The following is a 26,714-nucleotide window of genomic DNA, read 5'->3' as shown; positions in this document are numbered from 1 at the left end:
CAGGAGGCCTACCCTGCACCCTCATAACTACCCTTCTTCCTGCAGGTATGGCGGGGCATATTATCCCAATACTAGCATTGAAGTAAGACTAGCTGACCTCTGAACATGGAATAGGAGAAGGGTGCTACTTTGTCCATTTGAGAAAGCAAAATGACTTGGGCTTGCCCTGGCAAGCAGGAAGCTAAGAAAAATCATAGAGAGCAGTGTGGTGTAGTGGTTAAGAACGGTAGACTCATAATCTGGTGAACCGGATTCGCTTCCCTGCTCCTCCACATGCAGCTGCTGGGTGACCTTGGGCCAGTCACACTTCTCTGAAGTCTCTCAGCCCCACTCACCTCACAGAGTGTTTGTTGTGGGGGAGGAAGGGAAAGGAAAATGTTAGCCGCTTTGAGACTCCTTCGGGTAGCGATAAAGCGGGATATCAAATCCAAACTCTTCTCTTCTTCTTCTTCTTCTACTCCTGGTGGTGTTTTTGAGAGAGAAACAAACTGCAAGTGCTGGTTTGCACACGGTGGTGAACTAGCCACTCTCTGTGTGTTCCTGTTCTAGGAAGAGAAGACCAAAGTGGGACTAACAAATGTTACTAATAACAAATAATAATAATAATAATAATAATAATAATAATAATAATAGGGCCATAGTCAGACAACACTGTCTTAGTACTGCAGTCCAAGACACACATACCTTGGAGTAAGCCCCACTGAAATGAACAGGACTTACTTCTGAGTAGGCATGCCTGGGATTATTCCGCACGTGAGGCATTCCTATGTTTGGGAATGCTTCTTCTATTTATTTATTTATTTATTTATAATAATTTTATTGAATGATTTATATCACAAAAAACACAACCATACCACCACAAAATACAACCGAGAAATAAAAATTACATACAACAATCTTTTGTTTGTTATTTGTTATTTATTTATTTTGGTTTTACTATTCTGTAGTTCTCTTTCAAATCTTGAAGGCTCCTTTTCAAAACCTATCTGCTTGTCTTGTCTGAACACTTCATTCACCTGGAAGTATTCTAACCAACTAGAAAAGTGATCTTTTATTTTCTCATAACTTATGAATAATAGTTGACCCTCTTCCTCCCTGAATATTGTGTTATATGTTATCCAGTTCTCTTTGATGTTATTTTTTTTAACAGTGATTGCTTCTAGTGGAGAGTTCCATCTTGGGGTTTTCTGTTCCAAATATCTTTTGTATTTTTCCCATACCATATATATAGCATTTCGTATTGTATGGTTTGAGAAACTCCTATGCGCCTTTATCTTCCTGTAATTAAGATAGCCATGCCGCCCAAAGCAGGTATCATGGCCTTCTAGATCTAAAATATCCCAATTTTTTTAATGTACACCAATCTTTCAACCAGAAAAGACATGAGGCTTCGTAATATAGCTTCAAGTCCATTAACCCGTAGCCACCTCTTTCTATAGTATCTATTAATATCTTATGCTTAATTCTTGGTCTTTTACCCTTCCACAAAAATTTAGAAATTTCTTTTTGCCACTTGTCGATACTGCTGGTCTTTCCTATAATTGGAATCATTTGGAATAGAAAGAGTAGCTTTGGTAAAACTATCATTTTAATTACCGAAATACGGCCCAAGAATGATAAATTTAACCTAGTCCATGTTTCCAACTGTCTTTTGATATCTTTCCAACAATTGGTATAATTATCTTCATATAAGTTAATATTCTTTGGTGTTATCCATAATCCTAAATACTTGATTTTGGGGTAGATTTTAATTTGTATTATTTTTTCTAATTCTGCTTTTTCATCTGGTGACAGATTTTTAACTAATAGTTTTGTCTTGTTTAGATTCAGTTTAAACCCCGCAACTTTACTGTAGCCATGTATTATTTCCAACGCCTTTGTTAAAACTCTGTTTTGGTTGCTCCGTAGTTATAATTAAATTGTCAGCAAATGCCCTCATTCTGTAACTTCTATTTCCCCGCATAATCCCTTTTATTTCTTTTTCCTCCCTAATTCGTTTACATAAAACTTCCAATGTTAATATGAAGATTAAAGGGGATAGTGGGCAGCCTTGTCTGACCCCTTTACTGATTTCACACTCCTGTGATATATTTCCATTTATTATTTTAGCTTTTTGTTTTGAATATATTGCTTCAATCCCTTTTATATACTGTATACCAAAATCCATATGATATAATAGACCTTTCATAAATTTCCAGGAGACCCTGTCAAAAGCTTTTTCAGCATCTACAGCCATTAAGACTGCCTTCTTTTCTATTCTTAAATCTAAATACTCTAATAAGTTTATGATGTTTCTAGTGTTGCTATGCGGTAGTTGGAGCATTCTTTGGCACTGCCCTTCTTTGGGATTGGGATGTAGACTGATCTTCTCCAATCCTCTGGCCACTGCTGAGTTTTCCAAACTTGCTGGCATATTGAGTGTAGCACCTTAACAGCATCATCTTTTAAAATTTTAAGTAGTTCAGCTGGAATACCATCACTTCCACTGGCCTTGTTATTTGCAGTGCTTTCTAAGGCCCATTTGACTTTACTCTCCAGGATGTCTGGCTCAAGGTCAGCAACCACACTACCTGGGGTGTACGAGACATCCATATCTTCCTGGTATAATTCCTCTGTGTATTCTTGCAACCTCTTCTTGATGTCTTCTGCTTCTGTTAGGTCCTTACCACTTTTGTCCTTTATTATGGTATTCTTTGTACGAAATGTTCCTTTCATATTTCCGATTTTCTTGAACAGATCTCTGGTTCTTCCCATTCTGTTGTTTTCCTCTATTTCTTTGCATTGCTTGTTTAAGAAGGCCTTCTTGTCTCTCCTTGCTATTCTTTGGAAATCTGCATTCAATTTCCTGTATCTTTCACTATCTCCCTCGCATTTTGCTTGTCTTCTCTCCCCCGCTATTTGTAAGGCCTCGTTGGACAGCCACTTTGCTTTCTTGCATTTATTTTTCATTGGGATGGTTTTAGTTGCTGCCTCCTGTATAATGTTGCGAGCCTCCACCCATAGTTCTTCAGGCACTCTGTCCAGCAAATCTAAATCCTTAAACCTGTTCCTCACTTCCACTGTGTATTCATAAGGGATTTGATTTAGATTGTATCTTACCGGCCCAGTAGTTTTTCCTACTTTCTTCAGTTTAAGCTTGAATTTTGCTATAAGAAGCTGATGATCTGAGCCACAGTCAGCTCCAGGTCTTGTTTTTGCTGACTGTATAGAGCTTCTCCATCTTTGGCTGCAGAGAATATAATCAATCTGATTTCGATGTTGCCCATCTGGTGATGTCCATGTGTAGAGTCGTCTCTTGTGTTGTTGGAAAAGCGTGTTTGTGATGACCAGCTTGTTCTCTTGACAGAACTCTATTAGCCTTTGCCCTGCTTCGTTTTGATCTCCAAGGCCAAACTTGCCAGTTGTTCCTTTTATCTCTTGACTCCCTACTTTAGCATTCCAATCCCCTATAATGAGAAGAACATCCTTCTTTGGTGTCATTTCTATAAGCTCTTGTAAGTCTTCATAGAATTGGTCAATTTCAGTTTCTTCAGCACCAGTAGTTGGTGCATAAACTTGGATTACTGTGATGTTAAAAGGTCTGCCTTGGATTCGTATCAAGATCATTCTATCATTTTTGAGATTGCATCCCAGTACAGCTTTTGCCACTCTTTTGTTGACTATGAGGGCCACTCCATTTCTTTTATGGGTTTCTTGCCCACAGTAGTAGATATGATAGTCATCCGAACTGAATTCGCCTATTCCCATCCATTTTAGTTCACTGATGCCCAGGATGTCAATATTTATTCTTGCCATCTCATTTTTGACCACATCCAACTTACCCAGGTTCATGGTTCTTACATTCCAGGTTCCTATGCAATATTTTTCTTTACAGCATTGGACTTTCCTTTCGCTTCCAGGCATATCCGCAACTGAGCGTCCTTTTGGCTTTGGCCCAGCCGCTTCATCAGCTCTGAATCTACTTGTACTTGTCCTCCGCTCTTCCCCAGTAGCATGTTGGACGCCTTCCAACCTGAGGGGCTCATCTTCCAGCGTCATGATTTTTATATGCCTGTTGTCTTTGTCCATGGAGTTTTCTTGGCAGGGATACTGGAGTAGCTTGCCGGTTCCTCCTCCAGGTGGATCACGTTTGGTCAAAACTCTCCACTATGACCTGTTCATCTTGGGTGCCCAGCATGGCATAGTTCATAGCTTCTCTGAGTTATTCAAGCCCCTTCACCACGGCAAGGCAGTGATCCATGAAGGATCACTCATTTCACACGCTAGCAAGGTTATGCTTAAAATTCTACAAGGAAGGCTCAAGCAGTATGTGGATCGAGAACTCCCAGAAGTGCAAGCTGGATTTAGAAGAGGCAGAGGAACCAGAGACCAAATTGCAAACATGCGCTGGATTATGGAGAAAGCTAGAGAGTTCCAGAAAGACATCTACTTCTGCTTCATTGACTATGCAAAAGCCTTTGACTGTGTCGACCACAGCAAACTATGGCAAGTTCTTAAAGAAATGGGAGTGCCTGATCACCTCATCTGTCTCCTGAGAAATCTCTATGTGGGACAAGAAGCTACAGTTAGAACTGGATATGGAACAACTGATTGGTTCAAAATTGGGAAAGGAGTACGACAAGGCTGTATATTGTCTCCCTGCTTATTTAACTTATATGCAGAATTCATCATGCGAAAGGCTGGGCTGGATGAATCTGAAGCCGGAATTAAGATTGCCGGAAGAAATATCAACAACCTCAGATATGCAGATGACACAACCTTGATGGCAGAAAGTGAGGAGGAATTAAAGAACCTTTTATTGAGGGTGAAGGAGGAGAGCGCAAAATATGGTCTGAAGCTCAACATCAAAAAAACGAAGATCATGGCCACTGGTCCCATCACCTCCTGGCAAATAGAAGGGGAAGAAATGGAGGCAGTAAGAGATTTTACCTTCTTGGGCTCCATGATCACTGCAGATGGTGACAGCAGTCACGAAATTAAAAGACGCCTACTTCTTGGGAGAAAAGCAATGTCAAACCTAGACAGCATCTTAAAAAGCAGAGACATCACCATGCCAACAAAGGTCCGTATAGTTAAAGCTATGGTTTGCCAAGTAGTGATGTATGGAAGTGAGAGCTGGACCATAAAGAAGGCTGATTGCCGAAGAATTGATGCTTTTGAATTATGGTGCTGGAGGAGACTCTTGAGAGTCCCATGGACTGCAAGAAGATCAAATGTATCCATTCTTAAGGAAATCAGCCCTGAGTGCTCACTGGAAGGACAGATCGTGAAGCTGAGGCTCCAATACTTTGGCCACCTCATGAGAAGAGAAGACTCCCTGGAAAAGACCCTGATGTTGGGAAAGATGGAGGGCACAAGGAGAAGGGGACGACAGAGGATGAGATGGTTGGATGGTGTTCTTGAAGCTACCAGCATGAGTTTGATCAAACTGCGAGAGGCAGTGGAGGACAGAAGTGCCTGGCGTGTTCTGGTCCATGGGGTCACGAAGAGTCGGACACGACTAAACGACTAAACAACAACAACAAAATGTTGCTATGAATGTGTCTCCCGGGCAAAAAGCCAGCTTGGTCATTGTGTATAATCATCTGGAAGACTTTTTTGGATCTTTCAGCTAGAATATTTGCATATAATTTATAATCGTTATTTAGAAGTGTGATAGGCCTATAGTTGTTAATAAGTAGATGGTCCGTTCCCTGTTTTGGAATTCATGCAATAAGGCTGTCTTTCCAAGAGTCCGGCATGGTTCCGTCTTTTAAGATGTTGTTCATGATATTTCTTAATGGGTCAGACAGGATGTCCTCAATTTTTTTGTAATATATTGCTTCTTCTAAGAGAGCAACCCACTGTTGTATCATTCAGGCTCAGCCTGACATGGCCATTGTACAGCCTATTTCGAGACCTATCAGGGTGTACTTATGCTCCTTGTCACTGCAGTTATATTCTTATCTCAAAGAACATACCCAAGTACAGACCACTCTCTGGAGGTGACAGACTTGTGCAGTGGGTATGAATCTGGTTTCCTGCCTAGGACTTTCAATCAGTCCATCTAGAGGGAATATTTCATCCCACATCCAGCCTCTCTCTGGGGCTCCATAAGGTATGTTCAGGTGCACAGATCCTAGGGAGAGGTTTTTTTCTGACCTGCTAACATTTGAATTTGGCAAGACCTTGGGAGGGAGGGAGAGGGCCTCCTCAATGGCTGCTCCTAGGTTCTACTAGCAAATACATTTTCATTTAGATAGGCCTTTGGCCCATAAGCTGTATGTAGTCATTGGTGTTCACTGACTGTTTTTTTACTACAGTATTCCATTTGGTAGAGAGGCAGGATACTAACTAAATATGCCTCCCACAACCGTGCCAACTTGCAGGTGTCCCCAGAGCCTTTTCCTTATTTCTGGTTCTTGTCTAAGAACACTAGGAAAACCAGGTGGTAAAAACACTGAATTGTCCCTGTATTATTGAAAGCCTACACTCTCTCACCTGCAATTCTACCTTCTTTACCTCTCAGGATATCTGGAAACATTGCCTCTGAAAAGAACCTCAAGGAAGGGGTCTGCGCCCAGATTGAAAAGAACTTTGCCAAGGCCAAATGGAGGGTAAGTGAGTCACATGTCACATGGTGGCGCTGTGGGGAAGGAAGGGGAGTAGAGAGCAGTGGTCAGCCACTTTATCTTAGCCAAAAGGCTGAGAGGCTATTGAAATCCAGCAATTTTGATCAGAGTCCCCTGGCTCCAAATGCAGCTCCCTCACCAGAGGCAGAGTTGGAGGAAGGGCATGGGATCGGTCAAAAATATGTATCTTATTAAAAAACAGCTCATGCCTTTCTCCTGAAATATTACAGCACTTGTGGAAATCAACAAGATTAGTGTCCCATGTGAAGAATGTGTCCTGACCACACTGCATGTGGTCCAGTCAGTCTTAGCTGGAATCCAACTGGGCAGCAACAATTTTGCTGTGACCCACTTGGTGCTGCCTCATGACCCACCGGTGGGTTCTGACCCACAGGCTGAAGACCTCTGATCTAGGCAGTAATAAGAATTATGATGTTGTAGGAAGCAGATACACTGCAGGGGAGTCTAGGGAACCAGGAAGTGTTCTGGGGCACAGACTAAGTTGACATGAAGTGCTGGCCAGGCCTATGGGACCAACCTTTCCATTGTGGCTCTGGCCTCAAGCTCAGGCTGAAAGGAGGAGGATGAGCTAGCTGAGTCTGAGGCTCTTCAGTCTTTCCCTTTGCATCAGCAACCCAATTCAATGTGACGTGATGTGTCTTTCAAAGCCAATGGTTCCAGGAAATCTGTGGACAGCTTCCCTGGAACCATTGCAAGCAGGTCAGAGATGGCGCTGTGCTCTGTCCTGCTTACCAGTTTTGGCAGCCTAGGCTATGAATGTCTCTGCCTGTCGTACCCCTTGTCACCAGGAGACTCAGGAAAAATTGGGGGGCTGGGGGCCATTATTTGACATTGCCCTTCTTTTTGCAGAAAGCCATTCGTGTTACTACATTCATGCAACGTCTCCGGGCTCCCGATGTCGGTGGCCGTCTGCCCGTGACTCCGCGTTCCTCCATGAGCGTTGCTCATGAGGTCACCATTGAGGCACCCAGACTGGCCGAACGTTTGGAGACTCCATGCACACCGCAGGAGCAGCAGAGCAAGATAGAGGAAGTCACGGAGGCGGAGGAATAATGGCCCCTGCTTCCCCGATCCCATATTCTGATGCCTTCTCTGCTCTTGGAAGGGGTGGGTGGGGTCTGTGGGACAGTAGTTAGGGTAGTTATGGGGCAAGGAACTAGGGAGACCCTTAGCAGTGTTATTCCCTCCCCCCACCCCTGCCATTGGTCAGGAGCAAGAGCTATTTGGTTTGGACAGACAGGCAACCAAAAGGAGAGATGGACCTGACCCCACAGAGATGTGTATGGGAAGGGAGGACTGAGCATAAGAAATATGGTAGGACAGGGTGGTGGTCAGCTACCCCACCCCCAGCTCCCTGGAAAATGCACCTGTCTGACCAGAAGGGGGGGAGAGACTTCTTCCTAGGCCTTCCCCAGTAGTGGGTGCCAGCTGTGCCCCTTGCCATATTGCATCCACCACCCCAACGCAAATGCGGAATGCCTTGCAGAGTGACTGTCTCTCCCAGGCCTCACGGATCCACATCCCACACATCTGCATCCTTGCCTTTGCGAGGTCACAATGGCTTCAGAGGAGTTCCCTTCCTCCACAAAGAAGCTGGAAGTATGAGCCAAGAAGGGGAAACCTTGTCCTCCTATTTGCGGGGGCCTTGGGATATGCCAAGCATTTGCAAACATCAGCCAATAATGGAATGGGAAGCAGTTTCAGGCTAGTGAAGCAAGTGTTGGAGAAGAATCCATTCCATGGAGAAAGGATCCGTTTCCCAGCCTTTCCCTGTTCTATTTGCCCAGTCCGGCATTTCACTTTGAGCAGGAGCAGCAACAGCAGCCAGGTGGGAAACTTGTTACAGATGACTGCCCTCCTGGTTTGGATCCCCAACCTCAACCGGACTGTGCAAGGAGGGGCAAGAGAGGTGCATGTCTAAGCCAGCTGCATGTTTTATGAAGATGCTATTTTAATACAGAAACCTCCCAGCTGCCCCTCCCCTGGTGCTGTCTTTCCCCTCTCCTGGGGCAGCTCTGGGAAATAAAAAATAAACAGAGTCTCTGGTTATTGATGATCTCTTTTTGTTGATGGTGAGTGTTATTATTGAGGTAATTGGTACTGGAATCCTTAAACAAGGTGGGGGAGAAGGGCCTATTTTGAATTCTAACCCCCCCCCATTTGTATATGCTTTCTGTTGGCTTGATTATGTAATCTGTAGTCCTGCGATAATGCTGCCATCTTATTTCTTTAAACAGCTGAAGCAAGCCAAATGTGAGAAAAGCAAGCACAGAGGGAGGCTTCCTTATACTAAAACAGCCTGTTCGTCTGTCTTAGCTCAGTATTTCTAGTGACTGGGAATGGCTTTCCCAAGGCTTCAGGCAGAGAGTCTTAAGTACCTCCCTAGACCAAACCAAAGGAATAATCTAGAATGACATTGGCCTTTCTGTTCATAGATTCTTAAAAAATTAAAAATGTGATGTTTTTGAGCTCAAGCCAGCCTAGGTACATGCTGTCCTGGAAGCAAGTGTGCAATTCCCCCATTTCAAATATATGGTAATGGGGTCTCAACTGGTGGTGACTGACAAGGAATGGAGTTGTAGTGGATGGGCTGGTGATGCTGCTGAGCAGCATGTGGCAGCTTGAAAAGCCAAATTCCATGTTAGGAGTCATTAAGAAAGGAACAGAAAATAAAACTGCTAATATCATAATGCAGTTATACATCTGTGCTGCAACCACACTTGGTATAACGTGTAAAGTTCTGGTCACCTGACCTCAAAAAGGATATTGTAGAGCTGGAAAAGGTCCAGATGAAATTCTCAAGAGCAACTCTCCCACGCAGACAGGGTTCAGAAAAAGAAGAAGCAAGGGTTGGGCCACAACAGAGGTTGAGAATATGTGTGAAGATGCTTGGTGTGGAGAAAGCAGATAGTGAGAAGTTTTTCTCATAATACTAGAGCCAACCAATGAAGCTGAATGTTGGAAGATTCAGAACAGAAGAAAGTCCTTCTTCACACAGGGCACTGGTAAACTATGACATTTGCTCTCATGAGGAGGCATAGTGAGAGTCGCCAATCTGGATGGCTTTAAAAGAGGATTAGACAAATTCATGGAGGACAACGGCTACTAGTCATGTCAACAATGTTCTGTCTCCGTTTTGGAGGCAGTATTGCCTCTAAAGATCAGCTGCTGGGAATCACCTACGGGGAGGCGGCTGAGACACTCGGGTCCTGCTTGGGGCTCCCCCCAGGCACCTGCTCAGCTCCTGTGAGAATGGGATGCCGGAGGCCTCTTCTCTTGCTCTTTCTTCTCTTCTCACTCTTGGGCACTTTCTCCTTATGTTATACAGTAAACTTCAGTCATTGAAAATGGACAACCAGAAACTCTTGACTCAAATTAAGCTGTCTCCCTGCCACTTCCTTTTCTTCCTATGTTCAGTCTCTTATCTGAAACACAAATTTCCCTAAAGAAAATGGTTGGGACCAACTGAAGCTGCCTCTTCTACCATGAGGGCTGGTTTTCCAAATCCCAGATACATTGTGGTTGGCTATGGTTGCAGGGGAAAGGAAGAGCATTCTGTGTGTCAAACTGCTGACAACACACTCCAAAACTCCGGAGGACTACACTCAGCAGCTTCATATAGATATTAAACAACATGGGGGATAGAATTGAGCTTTGAAGGACCTCATATTGAAGGTCCCATACTGCTGAAAAACAGTCCCCAAGCATCCCAACTCAGATAGCCTCTCCAGGGGAATACAGTGGTTGATGAAATGGAAAGCCACCAAGAAATCAAGGAGGATTAGTTTTCTCCTGACAGAGGTAATCATATAAAGTGACCAGGGCAGTTTGTGCCAAAACCAGGCCTAAACCCTGATTGAAATGGATCTAGAGCTCCTGGATCTGGTCAGTGACCACCAGCCCAAGAACACTGCCTAAGAAAGGGATATTGGCAACTGGCTGGTGATTACTTAAGTTCTTAGGATCTAGGGATGGTGTCTCAAGAAGCCACCTCCTTTCACTGCCACCTTCAACTTGGCAGGAACCACCCCTCTCATAAAGAGGCACTGACCACCCCCTGGGCCCACATAGATCTGCTCCCTGATGGATTTCATTAGCCAAGAGGGGCAAAGAGGCCCCAATCCAAGCTCTGGTAGATGTTGTGGAAGTGGTGAGGGAGCGGGTGGCACTGTGGTTTGAACCGGGGAGCTCCTGTTGCTTTGTCCCTGCTCCTGTCAACCTAGCAATTCAAAAGCACACCAGTACAAGTAGATAAATAGGTACCACTGCGGCAGGAAGGTAAGCGGCGTTTCCTTGAGCTCTGGTTTCCATCACGGTGTTCCGTTGCGTTCCCAGAAAAGCTGTTTGTGGACAAACACTGGCTCCCTCAGCGTGAGGCGAGATCCAGCGCTGCACCCCATCATTGAGGGGCAGTATTTCGATATAAGTAGGAAAATGAGAAAACCCCTAAACATTTTTTTAGAAAAAAAGCACTGCGTCTATCTCCATCCTAGATTGCGTCCTGTCCGGCACATTGCTCTCTGCGCGAGATCCTCCCGCCCCTCCCCCTCCGGCCACGTGCTTCTGCGCGACATCAGGAGCCACGTGCTCCCTCGCCCCTCCAGGCGACCGGCAACTACATTTCCCAGGAGGCACCGCAGCCCCGCCCCGCCGGCCGAGCCGAACCACCCGAGTGGGGCGTGCGGGGGGGGTTCCCCCTCTGAGCTTCCCCTCCGTGCCCGCCTGAGCGCCCTTTTCCCTCAAGGAACCCGAGAGGAGGCCAAGGCCCCGACCCCGCCGCGCCGCGGCCCGGGAAATGCGGCGGGACGCCCGGCAGCTCGGCTTGGGGGCGCGGAGGGACCCCGCCCCCCCTCGGCCCGCGTGGTCTCGGCCGGCGCGCTCCTCGGCGCGGGGGGCGGGGGCGCGCGGCGTCAGAGGCGGCGGCGGCGGGAGCAGCAGCCGGAGCCGGAGCGGAGCGGGGACGCAGGCGGCGCACGGAGGGGGGGTGAGAGCCGGGCGGGGAGAGGGGGGCGGGCCGGGGGGGAGGGAGGGAAGTCCGCGACCGCCCCCCCCCACAACCCCCTCCATTTGGGGCGCGTTCCCCCGCGCGGGATCGGGCTGGGCGAATGGCTGCTCCCAAGCCGGGCATCCTGCCGCCTTTCCCCTCCCGGAGCCCCCTCCCCTCGCGCCCCCTCGGCACCTGGGAAGGCACCGCGGGACTCAGCGCCGAGGCTCGGCCATCGTTGTGAGCGCGCCGCGCGCGACCTGCGGGGGGGGGGCAAGGGAGGGAGAGGCCCCGAGCCCTTTCGTGTCTCCGTGCCCGCCAGGCACTCGAAGCCAGCTTCCCCTGGCAGCCTAAGTGACACCTGTCATTGCAAGAAAAGGGTCAAGGAACATAGGATCCTGAAAGGTGGAGTTGGAAAGGGCCCTGAGGCTCATGCAAGGCAGGAATCTTTCCCCCAATGTGGGGCCCACAACCCTGAGATCAAGAGTCTCACGCTCTGCCAACTGAGCTTTTATGCACCTTTGGTCTTTTGCAGGCTCCTTCCTCTCCTCCCCTCCATTTTTTTAGTCTCCAGATTATTTCTCCTCAAGCAAGGACTGTTGTTAGTACAGCTATAAGCCTGTTCCAATTTCTAAACCTAGTTTCCTTCTTTTGGAAGGAAAACCCAAAGGTATGAGACAGAGTCTCTCTGAAGTGTGCTGAAGTTCCTCTCCAGCCATTGTCGATGCTTGGTCTGCCCCCACCCCCTAGTTTTACTGTGCTGGTGAATGGGCTGTATTGCCAGACAAAAATCAGGCTTCAAGTCTGTGTCCGCTGGTTTTCTGTTTTCCAATATGTTGCAGACTCCTGTCTGAGGGTTGGCTACCTGTGAATCACATTTCTAGGGTTAGGAATCAGGTCTCTGTGTCAAATAGCAGGACATCAAGGCAGCCTTGTGTGCTGACATTTTTTATTTCAATCATTAATGGATGTTTCATTCTCAGCTTGGGGAGGAAGGGGAGAATTGGGCCAAGTAATATGGATGATCCTGACCTGCTGGCTTATATGGTTTGACCCTTTTCTATGCTTTCTGTTTCCTTGACTTGTAAGAAGGGAGCTGGTTAAGAACCTAATCTCAAGAGACTGTAACAACTTCTCTAGGGATGGGCTAAAGTGGCATAGTATCTGTAAGCAGCCTCCTGTTTTTGAACAGCTACCTAGATGCATTCATATGCTAGTGCCTTTTGCTCCTGAAATAGTTTTTGTTTACTTTGTTTCCCTGAAAGTTTATAAATTGGACCTTGAATTTCCCCCTTCAAATATAGGGGACTGTTCATTGAATAAAGGTGTTAGTTTTTAAAAATTGTCTAGGTAATCAAAAGTCAAAGAATCAACTTAATTTTCATATTTATAAATATAATTATTTGTAAATATAGGTGCCATTTTGATAACATTAAGGGAAGGAATGCAAATGCAATGTATAATGCAATACCACTTTTAATGTTCTCTCTGTTATTATCATTTGTACAGTAGCATTAATTATAATTGAGAGTTATAGAATTTTTCAGCATCTAAAATGCTTCGTATACATTATCTTGGTCATTCTTACAACAGCCCTGGCAAGGCAATAATATTCCCATACTGCAGATAGTGGGAGGGAGGAATGCCAATGAGGTTGCATTTGAACTGAAGAATTCCCTTGTAGAGCCAAAATATAAAAAGGGTGCCCATCAGCCTCAATCCTGACAACTAATAATAATAATAATAAAATGTCCAGTAGCACCTTAGAGACCAACTTAGAGACTTAGTTGCTCTCTAAGGTGATACTGGACAATTTTTTAATTTATTTTGACTGTGTCAGACCAACATGGCTACCTACCTGAATCCTGACAACTAAAACTAGAATGAATTAAGACAGTTTACCAGATGTGGTCACAATAAGAGGGGAGTGGAATTGTTTTTTATATTGAGTCAAGAGATCCTAGAGAAGATCCTAGTTATAAAAAGTTTGTGCAGGAGTAAAACTGTGGATCAAGAAGGCAACAGACTCAGAGCAGGCTAGCTGAGATGGTTTATGGCAACTTTTGACTGAGCTGCTTCATGTACTGAAATACCCCAGGATGCCAGCTGTGCTGTGTGTACTTTGTGTTGTGTGTGTGGCCTTAAAATTTGTCAGCTTTAGGCCCCTGAGTTAAATCTGCTCCCTTGTGGTGTAGTGGTTCAGAGCGGTGGATTCGTAATCTGGGGAACCAGGTTCGTGTCTCCGCTCCTCCACATGCAGCTGCTGGGCCAGTCATACTTCTCTGAAGTCTCTCAGCCCCACTCACCTCACAGAGTGTTTGTTGTGGGGGAGGAAGGGAAAAGGAGAATGTTAGCCGCTTGGAGAGTCCTTCGGGTAGTGATAAAGCAGGATATCAAATCCAAACTCTTCTCAGCTGCCAGCCTTGAGGCAAAAAGGGGCACAAAAGAACCTGTTGAGAGGCCCAGGCCCATCTGCCTCCCTCATTCCTCAAAGTGGATCTGCAGCAACAAGTACTTTTTCCTTGACTTGCCCAACCTGCCCCCCATCCCATTCCTGGAGAATTCCATGTCAGGTTTGGGATTCAAACAACACCCTAAAATGCTCTCTTTGTCTAGCCATGTTGGGAAAATATTAACTGTTCCAGACACTAAATTCAAGGTGCAAAAGTCACCAATATTTGTTTCCTACAAATTTGTGATTCTGTGTAGCATTTGAATTTATTTATTTTTTTAAGAATTACTATGCTGCATACCTATCAGAGTATCCAGTATAGATCTTGAAAACAACTTCAGATATGTTCTTTTCTCCTCAACCCTGCAAAAACCCTTGTGGAAAATGCCCTAAAATAATTTTAGTTCACAGGGAAAGAGTCCTCATCAAATTCCATTAACTCAGACTCTGATGAGACACTAACAATGCTTGACAAAGATTTTCTCACACTGTTCCCTTTGTTAAGGAGCAAAAAGCCCAACTCGGCCTCCCTTTGGCCACTTTTCTTCCTTCCCCTGCACAAACATGCATTAACCCAGGTCATTCCCCACACAGAAATTTAGCTTTTTTCTTACTGGCAGCTGAGAATGGGTAAATACTTCTGGTCCAGCAACAGAGATTCTTTTTTTTAATAAGATATTTATTAAAGTTTTCAATATTAATACAATAAGAAGGAAAAAAAATCAAAAAGAAAAAATAACAAAAATACAAAAAATAAGAACAATTAAAAACACACAAAATTTCCATTACTTATTTTCCATTAACTTGTTTCCCAGACCTCCTCGTACCTCCCTTTTTTGTATTCCAATTCAAATTGTTAATTCAGCAAATCCTTATCGATAAATTTTAACCTGCTTCTAAACCTTTTTTTCCATATTCTCTTAAAACATTACAGCCAGAAACCACTTAATTTCTATCTGACATCATTCTAACATTCATTAATTTTACAATGTTTCTGTAGATAGTCCTTAAATTTCTTCCAATCTTCTTCCGCTGACTCTTCTCCCTAGTCTCGGATTCTGCCGGTCATTTCTGCCAGTCCCATATAGTCTATCATCTTCATCTGCCATTCTTCCAGAGTGGGTAGATCCTGTGTCTTCCAGTACTTTGCGATGAGTATTCTTGCTGCTGTTGTAGCATACATAAAGAAAGTTCTATCCTTCTTTGACACCAATTGGCCAACCATGCCCAGGAGAAAGGCCTCTGGTTTTTTCAGGAAGGTATATTTAAATACCTTTTTCATTTCATTATATATCATTTCCCAGAAAGCCTTAATCCTTGGGCACGTCCACCAAAGGTGAAAGAATGTACCTTCATTTTCTTTGCATTTCCAACATTTATTATCGGGCAAATGATAAATTTTTGCAAGCTTGACTGGGGTCATGTACCACCTGTAAATCATTTTCATAATATTCTCTCTTAAGGCATTACATGCCGTAAACTTCATACCTGTGGTCCATAACTGTTCCCAATCAGCAAACATAATGTTATGTCCAACATCTTGTGCCCATTTAATCATAGCAGATTTCACCGTTTCATCCTGAGTGTTCCATTTCAACAGCAAGTTATACATCTTTGACAAAATCTTAGTTTTAGGTTCTAACAGCTCTGTTTCTAATTTTGATTTTTCCACCTGGAAGCCAATTTTCTTGTCCAAATTATATGCCTCCATTATCTGGTAATAATGAAGCCAATCTCGCACTTTGTTTTTTAATTTCTCAAAACTCTGCAGTTTCAGTCTATCTCCCTCTTGTTCCAAAATTTCCCAATACTTCGGCCACTTGGCCTCCATATTGAGCTTTTTCTGAGCTTTTGCTTCCATTGGTGACAACCACCTTGGGGTTTTATTTTCCAGTAAATCCTTATATCTTATCCAAACATTAAACAATGCTTTCCTGACAATATGGTTTTTAAATGCTTTATGTGCTTTAACCTTGTCGTGCCACAAATATGCATGCCACCCAAAAACATTGTTAAAATCTTCTAAGTCCAAAATGTCTGTGTTCTCGAGAAGTAGCCAGTCTTTCAACCCGCAGAATGCTGCTGATTCATAGTAAAGTTTAAAGTCTGGCAGGGCAAATCCACCCCTTTCCTTTGCATCAGTTATTATCTTAAATTTTATTCTGGGCTTCTTGCCCTGCCAGACAAATTTAGAAATGTCTTTCTGCCACTTCTTGAAACAGTCCATCTTGTCCACAATTTGCAATGTTTGAAACAAAAACAACATTCTAGGCAATACATTCATCTTTATAGCTGCAATTCTACCCAACAAGGAAAGCTTCAAATTCGACCAAATTTCTAAATCTTTTTTCACTTCTATCCAACATTTTTCATAATTGTCTTTAAATAAATTCCCATTTTTAGCTGTCATGTTAATCCCCAGATATTTCACTTTCTTAACCACAGTCAGACCTGTTTCATTCTGATACCTCTCTCTTTCAATCGATGTTAATTTTTTCTCTAAAACCTTAGTTTTTAACTTATTCAATTTAAATCCTGCCACTTGACCAAAATCTTGAATTAATTCCAAAACCCTTTTAGTACTAGATTCTGGCTCCTGTAACGTCAATACTAAGTCATCTGCAAATGCTCTGAGTTTGTACTGTTTGGCTCCGACCTGTATACCTTTAACCAACCGTTCCCTTCTAATCATGTTCAGCAGGACTTCCAGGACCGATATAAAAAGCAATGGGGAAATTGGGCACCGCTGTCGTGTCCCTTTTTCTATCTTAAATTCTTCCGTAACCACATTATTTACAATTAATTTGGCCTTTTGTTCAGAGCATATTGCACCTATACCATTTTCAAAACCTTGACCTACCCCCATACCCTATAGATTCTTTTTCATAAAACTCCAAGAAATGTTGTCAAAGGCTTTCTCCGCATCCACAAATATCAGGACTGCTTTAGTGTTTATATTCACTTCTAACTTTTCCAAAATATCAATTATATTCCTCAGATTGTCAGACAAGTGTCTTCCCGGGAGAAAGCCCGCTTGGTCCTTATGAATCTCGTCCATCAATACTTTTTTCAATCTCTTGGCCAAAATGTCAGCAAAGATTTTGTAATCCACATTTAATAACAATATGGGACGGTAGTTCTTAAGTTGAGTCTTTTCAGTCTCAGTTTTTGGTATAAGTGTAATATACGCCTCTTTCCACGAATCTGGCGCCCTTTTCCCTTCCAAAATTTCATTGCAGACTTTCTTCAAGGGTTGTAATAACCACTCCTTCAAACAGCAACAGAGATTCTTGATCATCATAGACTGTCTCTAATGCTTACCCCAACTGCTGTTTGAGAGAGTTGGATAAATCCAGCTGAGAATGGAGTCTGATATTTTAGGGCAGCGGAGAGGAACCTGTGGCCCTCTAGACATTGCTGGACCTCAGTTCCCATGAGCCCCAGCCAGCCAACTAGGGCACTATCTGGTTTTCAACATTTTTAGCTGGTATATAGCCAGCTAAAATCACACTATCTCGATATATCATGATATATATCTGCGGTGGCGAAGGGCCTTGCAGGGTCTCCCTGTGGCGGAAGAGGTTCCTGCGTATCTCCCCACAGCATCAGAGGGCCTTGCTGGGCCTCCCCATGCTGGTGGAGGGCCTTAAAATGTAAGGAAGTAGTAGATTTAATTAAAATATTAAATAAACTTCCATATACAGTGGTGGGACGCGGGTGGCGCTGTGGGTAAAACCTCAGCGCCTAGGACTTGCCGATCGCATGGTTGGCGGTTCGAATCCCCGTGGCGGGGTGCGCTCCTGTCGTTCGGTCCCAGCGCCTGCCAACCTAGCAGTTCGAAAGCACTCCCAAGTGCAAGTAGATAAATAGGGACCGCTTACTAGCGGGAAGGTAAACGGCGTTTCCGTGTGCTGTGCTGGCTCGCCAGATGCAGCTTGTCACGCTGGCTACGTGACCCGGAAGTGTCTGCGGACAGCGCTGGCCCCCGGCTTCTTAAGTGAGATGGGCGCACAACCCTAGAGTCGGACACGACTGGCCCGTACGGGCAAGGGTACCTTTACCTTTATACAGTGGTACCTCAGGTTAAGTACTTAATTCGTTCGGGAGGTCCGTTCTTAACCTGAAACTGTTCTTAACCTGAAGCACCACTTTAGCTAATGGGGCCTCCCGCTGCCGCTGCTGCACGATTTCTGTTCTCATCCTGAAGCAAAGTTCTTAAGCCGCGGTACTATTTCTGGGTTTGCGGAGTCTGTAACCTGAAGCGTATGTAACCTGAGGCGTATGCAACCCGAGGTACCACTGTAATATATTTAATATATTTTCAACTAATTTAAGAGTAGTTTAAGTGATTTACTCTTCAAGTTGCATATGCTTCCCCAACTCAGAGGTCTAAGTGGAATCTGTGCATGCATAAGCCCCACCGAGTTAAACTAAACTTACTTCTACTTTCCTGGGAGTAAGCCCCATTGAATTCAGTAGGGCTTACTTGTGAGGAGGCATGCATTTGCTTTCACTGCTTACCAAAAAACACCCTCCCCATCATTTTCACACAGTACCCAACCTCCCATTTCAGCATAAGGCAGCCACCTAAATCTTCTCCCCTCCATCCCCCCCCAAGGCCCCCCAAAAGCTCTCATCCCACCAATATCTCCCTTTTTATCAAAGGGAGGGAGAGAGGGGAAGCAAGCAAAAAGAATAGTCTCTTTTAAATTTAAAAAACACCCTTTTTAATATGGAAGAAAGCTATTTAGGGGGAACCAACAACATAAACACTACCAGAAAATAAAAATAGAAGCTCTTCCCCCCTAGATTTTTCAAGGTGGGGTGAGTGTGAGGAAGAAAGAAGTGCTTTGTTTGTTTATCTGTGGGGGTCCCTCCTGGATTGTTAGCAGGCTCTGCATAATTACTTGAGCTCTAAGTGGAAAGCCACCAGTGAAGCTGAAAGAGTTTGCTGCTTTGTGTGAGGGCTTGTCCACTTTTCTTACAGGGGGAGGGAGGGAGCAAATTATCTGCAAAGCTGAGCTACCCCCTGGGAAGCTGTTAAGTCTCCACCTTTTGTTCACTGGTGTATTGCCTTGTTGAAACACTTATCAAGATGTCATTCGCTCAGCCCTCCAGCCAACAAGGCCAATGGTCAGGGGTGATGGGAGTTGTAGTCCACAACCTCTGGAGGGCCACAGGTTCCCTAGCCCTGCTTTAGAAAGTACAGTGCTGATAGCAACTGCAGAGATGAATGGGAGCAGCGCAAGAGCACCGCCGAGGCTTGACTAGCTGCTGGCAGAACAGTGTGGGATTTAACAGACCTCTGGTTTGATCCAGCAGAGCTGTTTTTCTGTTCTTAAGCCGCTTCCCATCTGGAAATATTTTCCTATGGCTGCATTTCAAGCAGCAGGTAATATGGATGAGGATAACGAGCATTGTTCACATGTACCCTACGGAGAGTGTGTCAAAGTCCATCCTTCTTGGTTTACCCTGCTCTTTCCCAACATGTCATGTCAGTTGGATTGCTTTGTCTTTGTAGCAAACAAGGCTCTAGTCCGTTGCCTTAAGCGTCTGAAGGTACCTGCCTGTGGAGAGGCAGTTGGCACAGCTTTGCTCCGGTGCGGCTCATGCTGTAGGGAAGGAAAGAGCCACATCGCTGTGGTGTTGAGCAATCTCAAGGAAACCCTCCGGCTAGCTGAAGAATCCTGGGGAAAGATGGCAGAAAGGAAGCCTGGGACTGTCTACTAAGACTGCCCCCCCAAGGCAGATAATGTACTCCCATAGGTTAAATGTGCATGAAGGCTAAAGACATAAGAGGTTTCCTCCTCTGAGCAACTCATTATTGTTATTCATTACATTGGTCTTTGGTCATTAGGACCTCACAGCAGAAAAACTGTGGCAGCAGAGTAGCCAGAAAGGTGCTGGGTTTTTATAAGGCTGGAACCAGACGGTTCAACCTCTCAGACCCAGTGGGCTGCAAGAGGACTTTGACACAGAAGCCGCAGACCATACACTGAATTAAATTTCCATATCATAAATTAAAGTGTTTGCAATATAATTAATATTATTTAATATACACAATAGATTGAGTCTCTTGTGAAGCCAGTAAATAAATGCAGCCCATGAGGAGGAGGGGGGGCACGGGATGGCGGGCAACGGGGGCAACAGCTGCCTCATCCTCCTCACTTGCCTGCTGGTTGCCCACAGCTGCCACCATTTATCCCACTTGCTCCCCCCCCCCATACACCACACACACAGCCTCTTCAGGCTGGTTATTAACTAAGGAGGGTCAGGGATCTGTAGAGTTGGAAGGGGACTCCCGAGAGTCATCTAGCCTGACCCCCTGCAATCCCTGGCAGGCAGCCAGCAGCAGAGCCTCCCTGCCCAGGCAAGCCCAACCACCCTCAGAGCCCCAGAGGCCCCTCCAAGGCCCGCTGCAAGTCGCCACACACCGTGTCTCTGCTGGGCCCAGGCTGCATCACAGCCTCCCTCTGGCCCTGCAGCTCCACTGCCATGGCCGCTTCCCTAAGCCCACCCCTTGGGAGAGGGCCCAAGAAGCAAGCAAGCAGGGAGAAGAGAAAGCTTCCTTCTCCACATTGTGGGCCACAGGGTGGACCACCAGCTCCCAAAGCAGTGGGCAGGCATCATCTGTGTGACTTCAGGGTAGCCCTCTGGGTTTCCTGTTGTTCCTGTTCCCCAGGTGAGTCATGGCCAGGTGAGGAGGTGCTTTGGGAGTCTTCTGCACCTGGGAGCTGTTTACATTCCGAATCCAGGAGCATCCTCATGGCATATGAAACGTTCATACAGTTTGAAACATGGGGGAAAACTGGTTTTTCCCCACTTGAGATGTCTGTCTTTCCTTCATCCATCCATCCATCCATCCATCCACCCACCCACCCTTTCAATTATTTTTGTAAATTAAAATTATGTAAAAAGAAATATATGCTATATTTATTTTCTTATCTGATTCAAATATTTCTACTTGTGGGATCTAAAAGGCATTATAATATAACAGTATTGGAGAGCTGCATTTCTTCACAGTCGCAATGTCACCTTTTCTCTCTCTCCTTCTTCTTCCCATTTTGCATTATCAACCCCTTCTGCCTCCCTCTTTCCCGGTGCCCAGGGGGCTGCAGATTGTTCTAGCCAGAGATCCAGACATTGAACCATAGTAGCTTGCAATGCTCCATCCATTTTGGCTCCCTTCCCTCCATCACCCCAACTCCTCTAAACTGCTTGCTTGCAGAGGGTTTTTCACCTTTCTTCCATTGTGCTGCCTTTCTCCTCTGCCCTCTTCGTCTCCCTTGAGGTTCCCCACTACTATGGAAGTAGGTTCCCTACCCCAGTTTATAACTCACCACATAAATATATATATTTGTGATATCTTCAAGTCTAGCTGCTTTGGTTTTCTTTAGACAATGATTGCAAGTAAACTTAGAGGTGAGGGGTACCTACACATAAGTTAGGTTTTGCCAGTAGGAAAATTAGATTTTTGTGGGGCGGGGCATTAAGGATAGCAGAAAACAGAGCCATTAATGTTGTTCTAAGCCAAAGGACATTTTTGTTACCTAAATTATGAAATGACCTCTCCACACAGTCAGTATTATCCAGAAACAGAAGAAACCATTTTTAAAAATCTGCCTCTCCCCTTAGCTCCAAGCAGTCTGGCCAGAGGTCAGGGATAAGGATGAGTTGTCACCCAATAACACATGGGGGGGCACCACATTTGGTACCCCAGCATAGCTTATTGGGAAAGAGTTGTGGGGAGCCCCGAGCTTGTCTGCTCCCCAACCTGCGCATTGGAACAAATGACAGTTTTCCATACGGACTCTGGGAGCTGTAGTTCTTGCCAAAGCAGGACAAGGTCTGAGTGGGAGCTTATGAGAGTTGCCCTTATGAGCGTCACTTAAAGTTTAAATCAAGGTGATAACAGTTTCTGAAAGACCAATAGCAGCTGATTATGAGCTGATTTTTATCTCCATGGTCTTCAGAGAGCTGCAGGTTTGCACAGATTGAAACTACCGCATTTTCCCCCTCCAAAAATGAAGGGGGAATCTGTGTGCGTCCTATGGGGCGAATACAGGCTTTCGCTGAAGCTTGGAGAGCGAGAGGGGTCGGAGTGCAGAGCGCCCCTCGCGCCGGGCAGACATCCGCAGCGTGGGGAACTCTGTGGGAGTTCCCGCAGGGCTCTCTAGGCTGCATATAGCAGCCTGCCGCCCGGCGTGTAAGGCGCCCTGAAGCAGAGCGCCCCTTGCGCCGGGCAGATATCCGCAGCCTGGGGAGCCCTGTGGGAGTTCCCGCAGGGCTCCCTAGGCTGCGGATAGCAGCCTGCTGCGCGGGGCGCGCTGGAGCAGAGCGCCCCGCGCTTCAGGCAGACATCGGCCAGCCCCACAAGCTCGGGGGACAGCGGGGAGGTGCAGCGCCGCCATCCCGCTGTTCCCCGACCTGGTTTTGGGGGGGGGGAATAAAGGAAAACATTTTTTCCTTTATTTCCCCCACAAAAAACTAGGTGCGTCCTATGGGACGGAGCGTCCTATGGGACAAAAAATACGGTACCTTTCAAATCAGCTTGCTTCTCAATTTGGTATTGTGCATTTCCAAACATAGATAAATTTCTTTCACGTGCTGCAATGTTTGAGGAACCTGAGAAGATATGAGAGTTGTACATGTCTTAACAGTATACCGGAATTGTAATTATCTAAAATGGTAGATAAACTTATGTAGTCATGGCAGAGTTATTAGAAAACATTTTGAAGGAGTAAAGGGCAACCAAAACTACATTTTAAAACCTTGCCTTAAAGGGCGTTTCACATATTTGTGAAGGAGAAAATATTTCATGAGAGGGTTTCCTTGCACATTTTTCTGGAATTCCCCATTTTTCCATTGGAAGAATTTTTGAGTCAGGATCTCTGACAATGCCCCAAGCCTCGCCTTAATCCCCAGTTTTCCTCTTCACCCCACAGATTGCAAAAGTGAAGGCAGCATTGGACCTGGAGGGAAGCCCAAAGGGGCTCTAGGGGCGCCCATTTGGGGCCAGAGGGCTCTGCTGCAGGTGTGAACAATCTTTGGCTTCCAGGTGTTGCTGAAGTACAATATACCCAGAAGATCTAGCCAGTGTGGCCAGTAATCAGGAAGTATGGGACTTGTAATCCAACTCCATCAGGAGGGCCAAAGGCTTCCCACACCAAGGGCTTCCATTGGAGGAGGAAGAAAATCCAGCCGCAAACACTGATCCAGCAAGTGACCAGGAAGAGGAGGAGCTGCCTCAGGGCCTAATCCAGAACTCCCTGCTTCAGCTCCCACATGCTCTGGTCATGGAGACTTTGTGGGAGGTGAAGCAGCTTCTCCCCATTTTGCATTCTGGAGGTTCCCATCTCTGCTCAACACAGCTTTTCAGGGCTGTCATGGCTTTTCATGGACATCTGACCTGGGAAGCTGGTGGGGTATATGTTGGGGGTCACCAATGTTTTCCAACCACTGGACACATTTTGAATTTAAGGAAAGTGTTGTGGGGGTGTGGCATAACACAGAATGGCTGGCGTGGGGGCAGAGTTTAACACAAAATGGTTGCCACAACCAAAATACAGTGGTACCTTGGGTTACATACGCTTCAGGTTACAGACTCCGCTAACCCAGAAATAGTACCTCGGGTTAAGAACTTTGCTTCAGGATGAGAACAGAAATCGCGTGGCGGTGGCGCGGCAGCAGCAGGAGGCCCCATTAGCTAAAGTGGTGCTTCAGGTTAAGAACAGTTTCAGGTTAAGAACAGACCTCCTGAACGAATTAAGTACTTAACCTGAGGTACCACTGTACAGTGGTACCTCTGGTTGCGAACGGGATCCGTTCCGGAGGCCCGTTCGCAACCTGAAAAGAACGCAACCTGCGTCTGCATGGGTCGTGATTCGCCGCTTCTGCGCATGCACGTCATGGCATTTTGCGCGTCTGCGCGAGCGGTGAAACCTGGAAGTAATTCGTTCCGGTACTTCTGGGTCGCTGCGGGACACAATCTGAAAACACTCAACCTGAAGCAAATGTAACGTGAGGTATGACTATGGGGGGGGGGGAGATTTTAAAAAGACATTGAAAGGGTGTGGACACCCCCAGTAGCTGTCCCATCCTTTGGTAGGCAGGGGGCACCTACATCAGATACCACTGTATTCCCTCACAGAGAGATGCTGTTTGCACCTCTCCTGTGTTCAAAAGGGCTGGGTGGGTGGGAGCCCAGTCCGGGCATCCAGTCAGTTGAGGCATCTTTAAGTGAATGTGTTCAGCAGGGCTCTTTTTCTAGAAAAAGAGGTGCCAGAACTCACCAGGAGCTCCTCCGTCATTCTCTTAGGATGGCAGTGGCGCCCCCTGAGAGCTGCAGCTGAACAAATGTGCTGTGTAGGCAAGGCCAAGCAAGGAAGAACAGAGAAAACAGCCTCTTGAGGCTTGTGGAGTTTTGAGGGGATATTTACAGAGACCTTTCATGGGCTCTGGCCTGCAGATCCCAGTGTATGTGACACATATTTAGTGGACAGTGGAGGGCTACTCAGATTGAGAACCAAATATATTTTTGTTGTTGTTTAGTTGTTTAGTCGTGTCCGACTCTTCGTGAACCTAGGGACCAGAGCACGCCAGGCACTCTTGTCTTCCACTGCCTCATATTGGTAGCTTCGAGAACACTGTCCCACCATCTCATCCTCTGCCGTCCCCTTCTCCTTGTGCCCTCCATGTTTCCAGGGAGTCTTCTCTTCTCATGAGGTGGCCAAAGTCTTGGAGCCTCAGCTTCAGGATCTGTCCTTCCAGTGAGCACTCAGGGCTGATTTCCTTAAGAATGGATAGGTTTGATCTTCTTGCAGTCCATGGGACTCTCAAGAGTCTCCTCCAGCACCATAATTCAAAAGCATCCATTCTTCGGCAATCAGCCTTCTTTATGGTCCAGCTCTCACTTCCATACATCACTACTTGGCAAACCATAGCTTTAACTATACGGACCTTTGTTGGCAAGGTGGTGTCTCTGCTTTTTAAGATGCTGTCTAGCAGCATGTTGACATTTGGAATAGGAAGGCAATGAGCTTTGTCTCCAAATAAGCATAGCCTGAATTATGTTGAAGACAATGCCCCTATATAGCACTTGAGGGTGCAGACCCACAGCAAGCGAATAGGAGCTATGCACTGTGGTAGGTTGCAATGTTGGAATGGTCACTGCGGCCTCACAGTGCTATAGTGCAAGACATTATTTTACACCCACCCACCCGCTGTATACCCGGAGGTCTCAGGGCGGTTCACATAACCCACTTCCCTGCATTAACCCAGAGGCAGCCATTTCTCATTCCTGGCAGTTCACATCTAACCCCAGCCTTGACTCTCTTGGTGATCTTAGGCAAACCTTTCCCCCTCTTTTTTAAATCTCACCCCCCTCCCAAAGGAGTCCAAGTGAGCAAACAACAAAATCACTGAAAAATACTTTTTCTTTTTTTAAACAAACCAAATATCTTCCATGTTAATATTAATCAGTCCATATTAATATTTCAAGAGTGCCAGCAACAATGTCTCTCAGCGCTGCCCAATGCCTGAGGGAACAGGAATGTTTTAAAATTCCTACTTAAATGTCAGTAATGAGGAAGAGAGTTTCACCTCAGCAGAGAGGGCATTCCATAAGTGGGGGACCACTACCAAGAAGGCTCTGTCTTGGGTTGGCATGTGACAGGCAGCCATCAGCCCCACCCACACGGCCTCCCCTGCCAGGCGGGGAATGCGAAGCAAGATGACATTGGAGGTGTTTGGGTTGCAGGCTATCGAGAGCTCTGTGCGCTAGTTTGTTTAACTGCAATCCACCGTGGTGTGTGCTTATATTTCTTGCATGTGTATTGTGCTTTCAGGCCTCTGTATCCAAACACACCACAAGTGTAAGAGGCCGCCTTTTGGGTCTCTGTTAATTTGAGGAATGGTAATCCTTGGGCAAATACCTCTGTGCTGTTCTTAAGACGTGTGCCCCAAAAGCTGAATTCTTTGACGACAAATGTGTTGTGCTAATTTGCCTACTTTGTTTTTTGTTAACTATTTTTATGTTAGGCATAAAAGGGGAATACTGCTTAAGCTCAGCTCTGAATAGGAGAGGCTGTAACTCAGTGGGAGACCTCATGCTATGCAGGCAGAAGATCTCTGGTTAAATCCTTGCTGTCTCCAGTTAAAGGATCTCAAGCAGGAGGGCAAATCAGCACCTTGGGCTGCCTGAGGCCCTGGGGAGCCACTGCCCACTGCAGTAATCCACTCTGCATCAGGTGGGCCAGTGGTAGGAGGTAGGGCTGGATATTTGACTGTTCAAGATAGATTTGGTCAAGTGAAGCTCAAGTATTTTTAAGGCATTAAAGTTGTGGGAAAACATGAGGTTTGGTACTAATGTTAATTAATAGAAAAGTACTAACTTAAATAATTCATTTTTTAAAAAAAGTTATTTTTAAAATTACATCCTTCCCTCAAAGAACCTCAAGCAACATTCATTGTTCTCCTAGCCCCTTTTATCTTCACAACAAGCCTGTGAGGCAGGTTAGGTTGAGAGATGGTGACTGGTCCAAGGTCAAAGCAGCCCTTTTCCAGTTGGCACTTTGAACAGGGCTTCTCCAACGCTTTGCAGGCACCGTCAGTCAGCTGCAAACTCCCTGGAGGGCAGCTGGCCTTG

General features: G+C 45.7%; 2 protein-coding genes across 5 annotated transcripts in view; both read left to right on the top strand.

Annotated features, from left to right (window-relative positions):
• Positions 1-8,688, top strand: part of LOC128404812 (caM kinase-like vesicle-associated protein) — a 40,900-nt gene extending 32,212 nt beyond the window's left edge. For 3 of the 4 annotated variants that reach the window (XM_053370759.1, XM_053370758.1, XM_053370760.1), the window contains 2 exons: positions 6,509-6,596; positions 7,482-8,688. In XM_053370759.1, coding sequence (XP_053226734.1) covers positions 6,509-6,596; positions 7,482-7,685 — 292 coding nt within the window. In that variant the 3' untranslated portion in view covers positions 7,686-8,688. The remainder of the gene's footprint in view (positions 1-6,508; positions 6,597-7,481) is intronic. The other variant, XM_053370761.1, reaches the window with a different exon arrangement.
• A 2,819-nt stretch (positions 8,689-11,507) lies between these two features.
• The window catches only part of UBA1 (ubiquitin like modifier activating enzyme 1), a 47,633-nt gene continuing 32,426 nt past the window's right edge, over positions 11,508-26,714 (top strand). The window contains exon 1 of the mRNA XM_053371800.1: positions 11,508-11,616. The gene's annotated coding sequence lies outside the window, so the exon portion shown is untranslated. The remainder of the gene's footprint in view (positions 11,617-26,714) is intronic.

The sequence above is a fragment of the Podarcis raffonei genome, chromosome 17, assembly GCF_027172205.1.
Source record: "Podarcis raffonei isolate rPodRaf1 chromosome 17, rPodRaf1.pri, whole genome shotgun sequence".
NCBI lineage: Eukaryota > Metazoa > Chordata > Lepidosauria > Squamata > Lacertidae > Podarcis > Podarcis raffonei.
The sequence above is the reverse complement of the archived record's forward strand: the minus strand, read 5'-3'. Positions and strand labels throughout refer to the sequence as shown.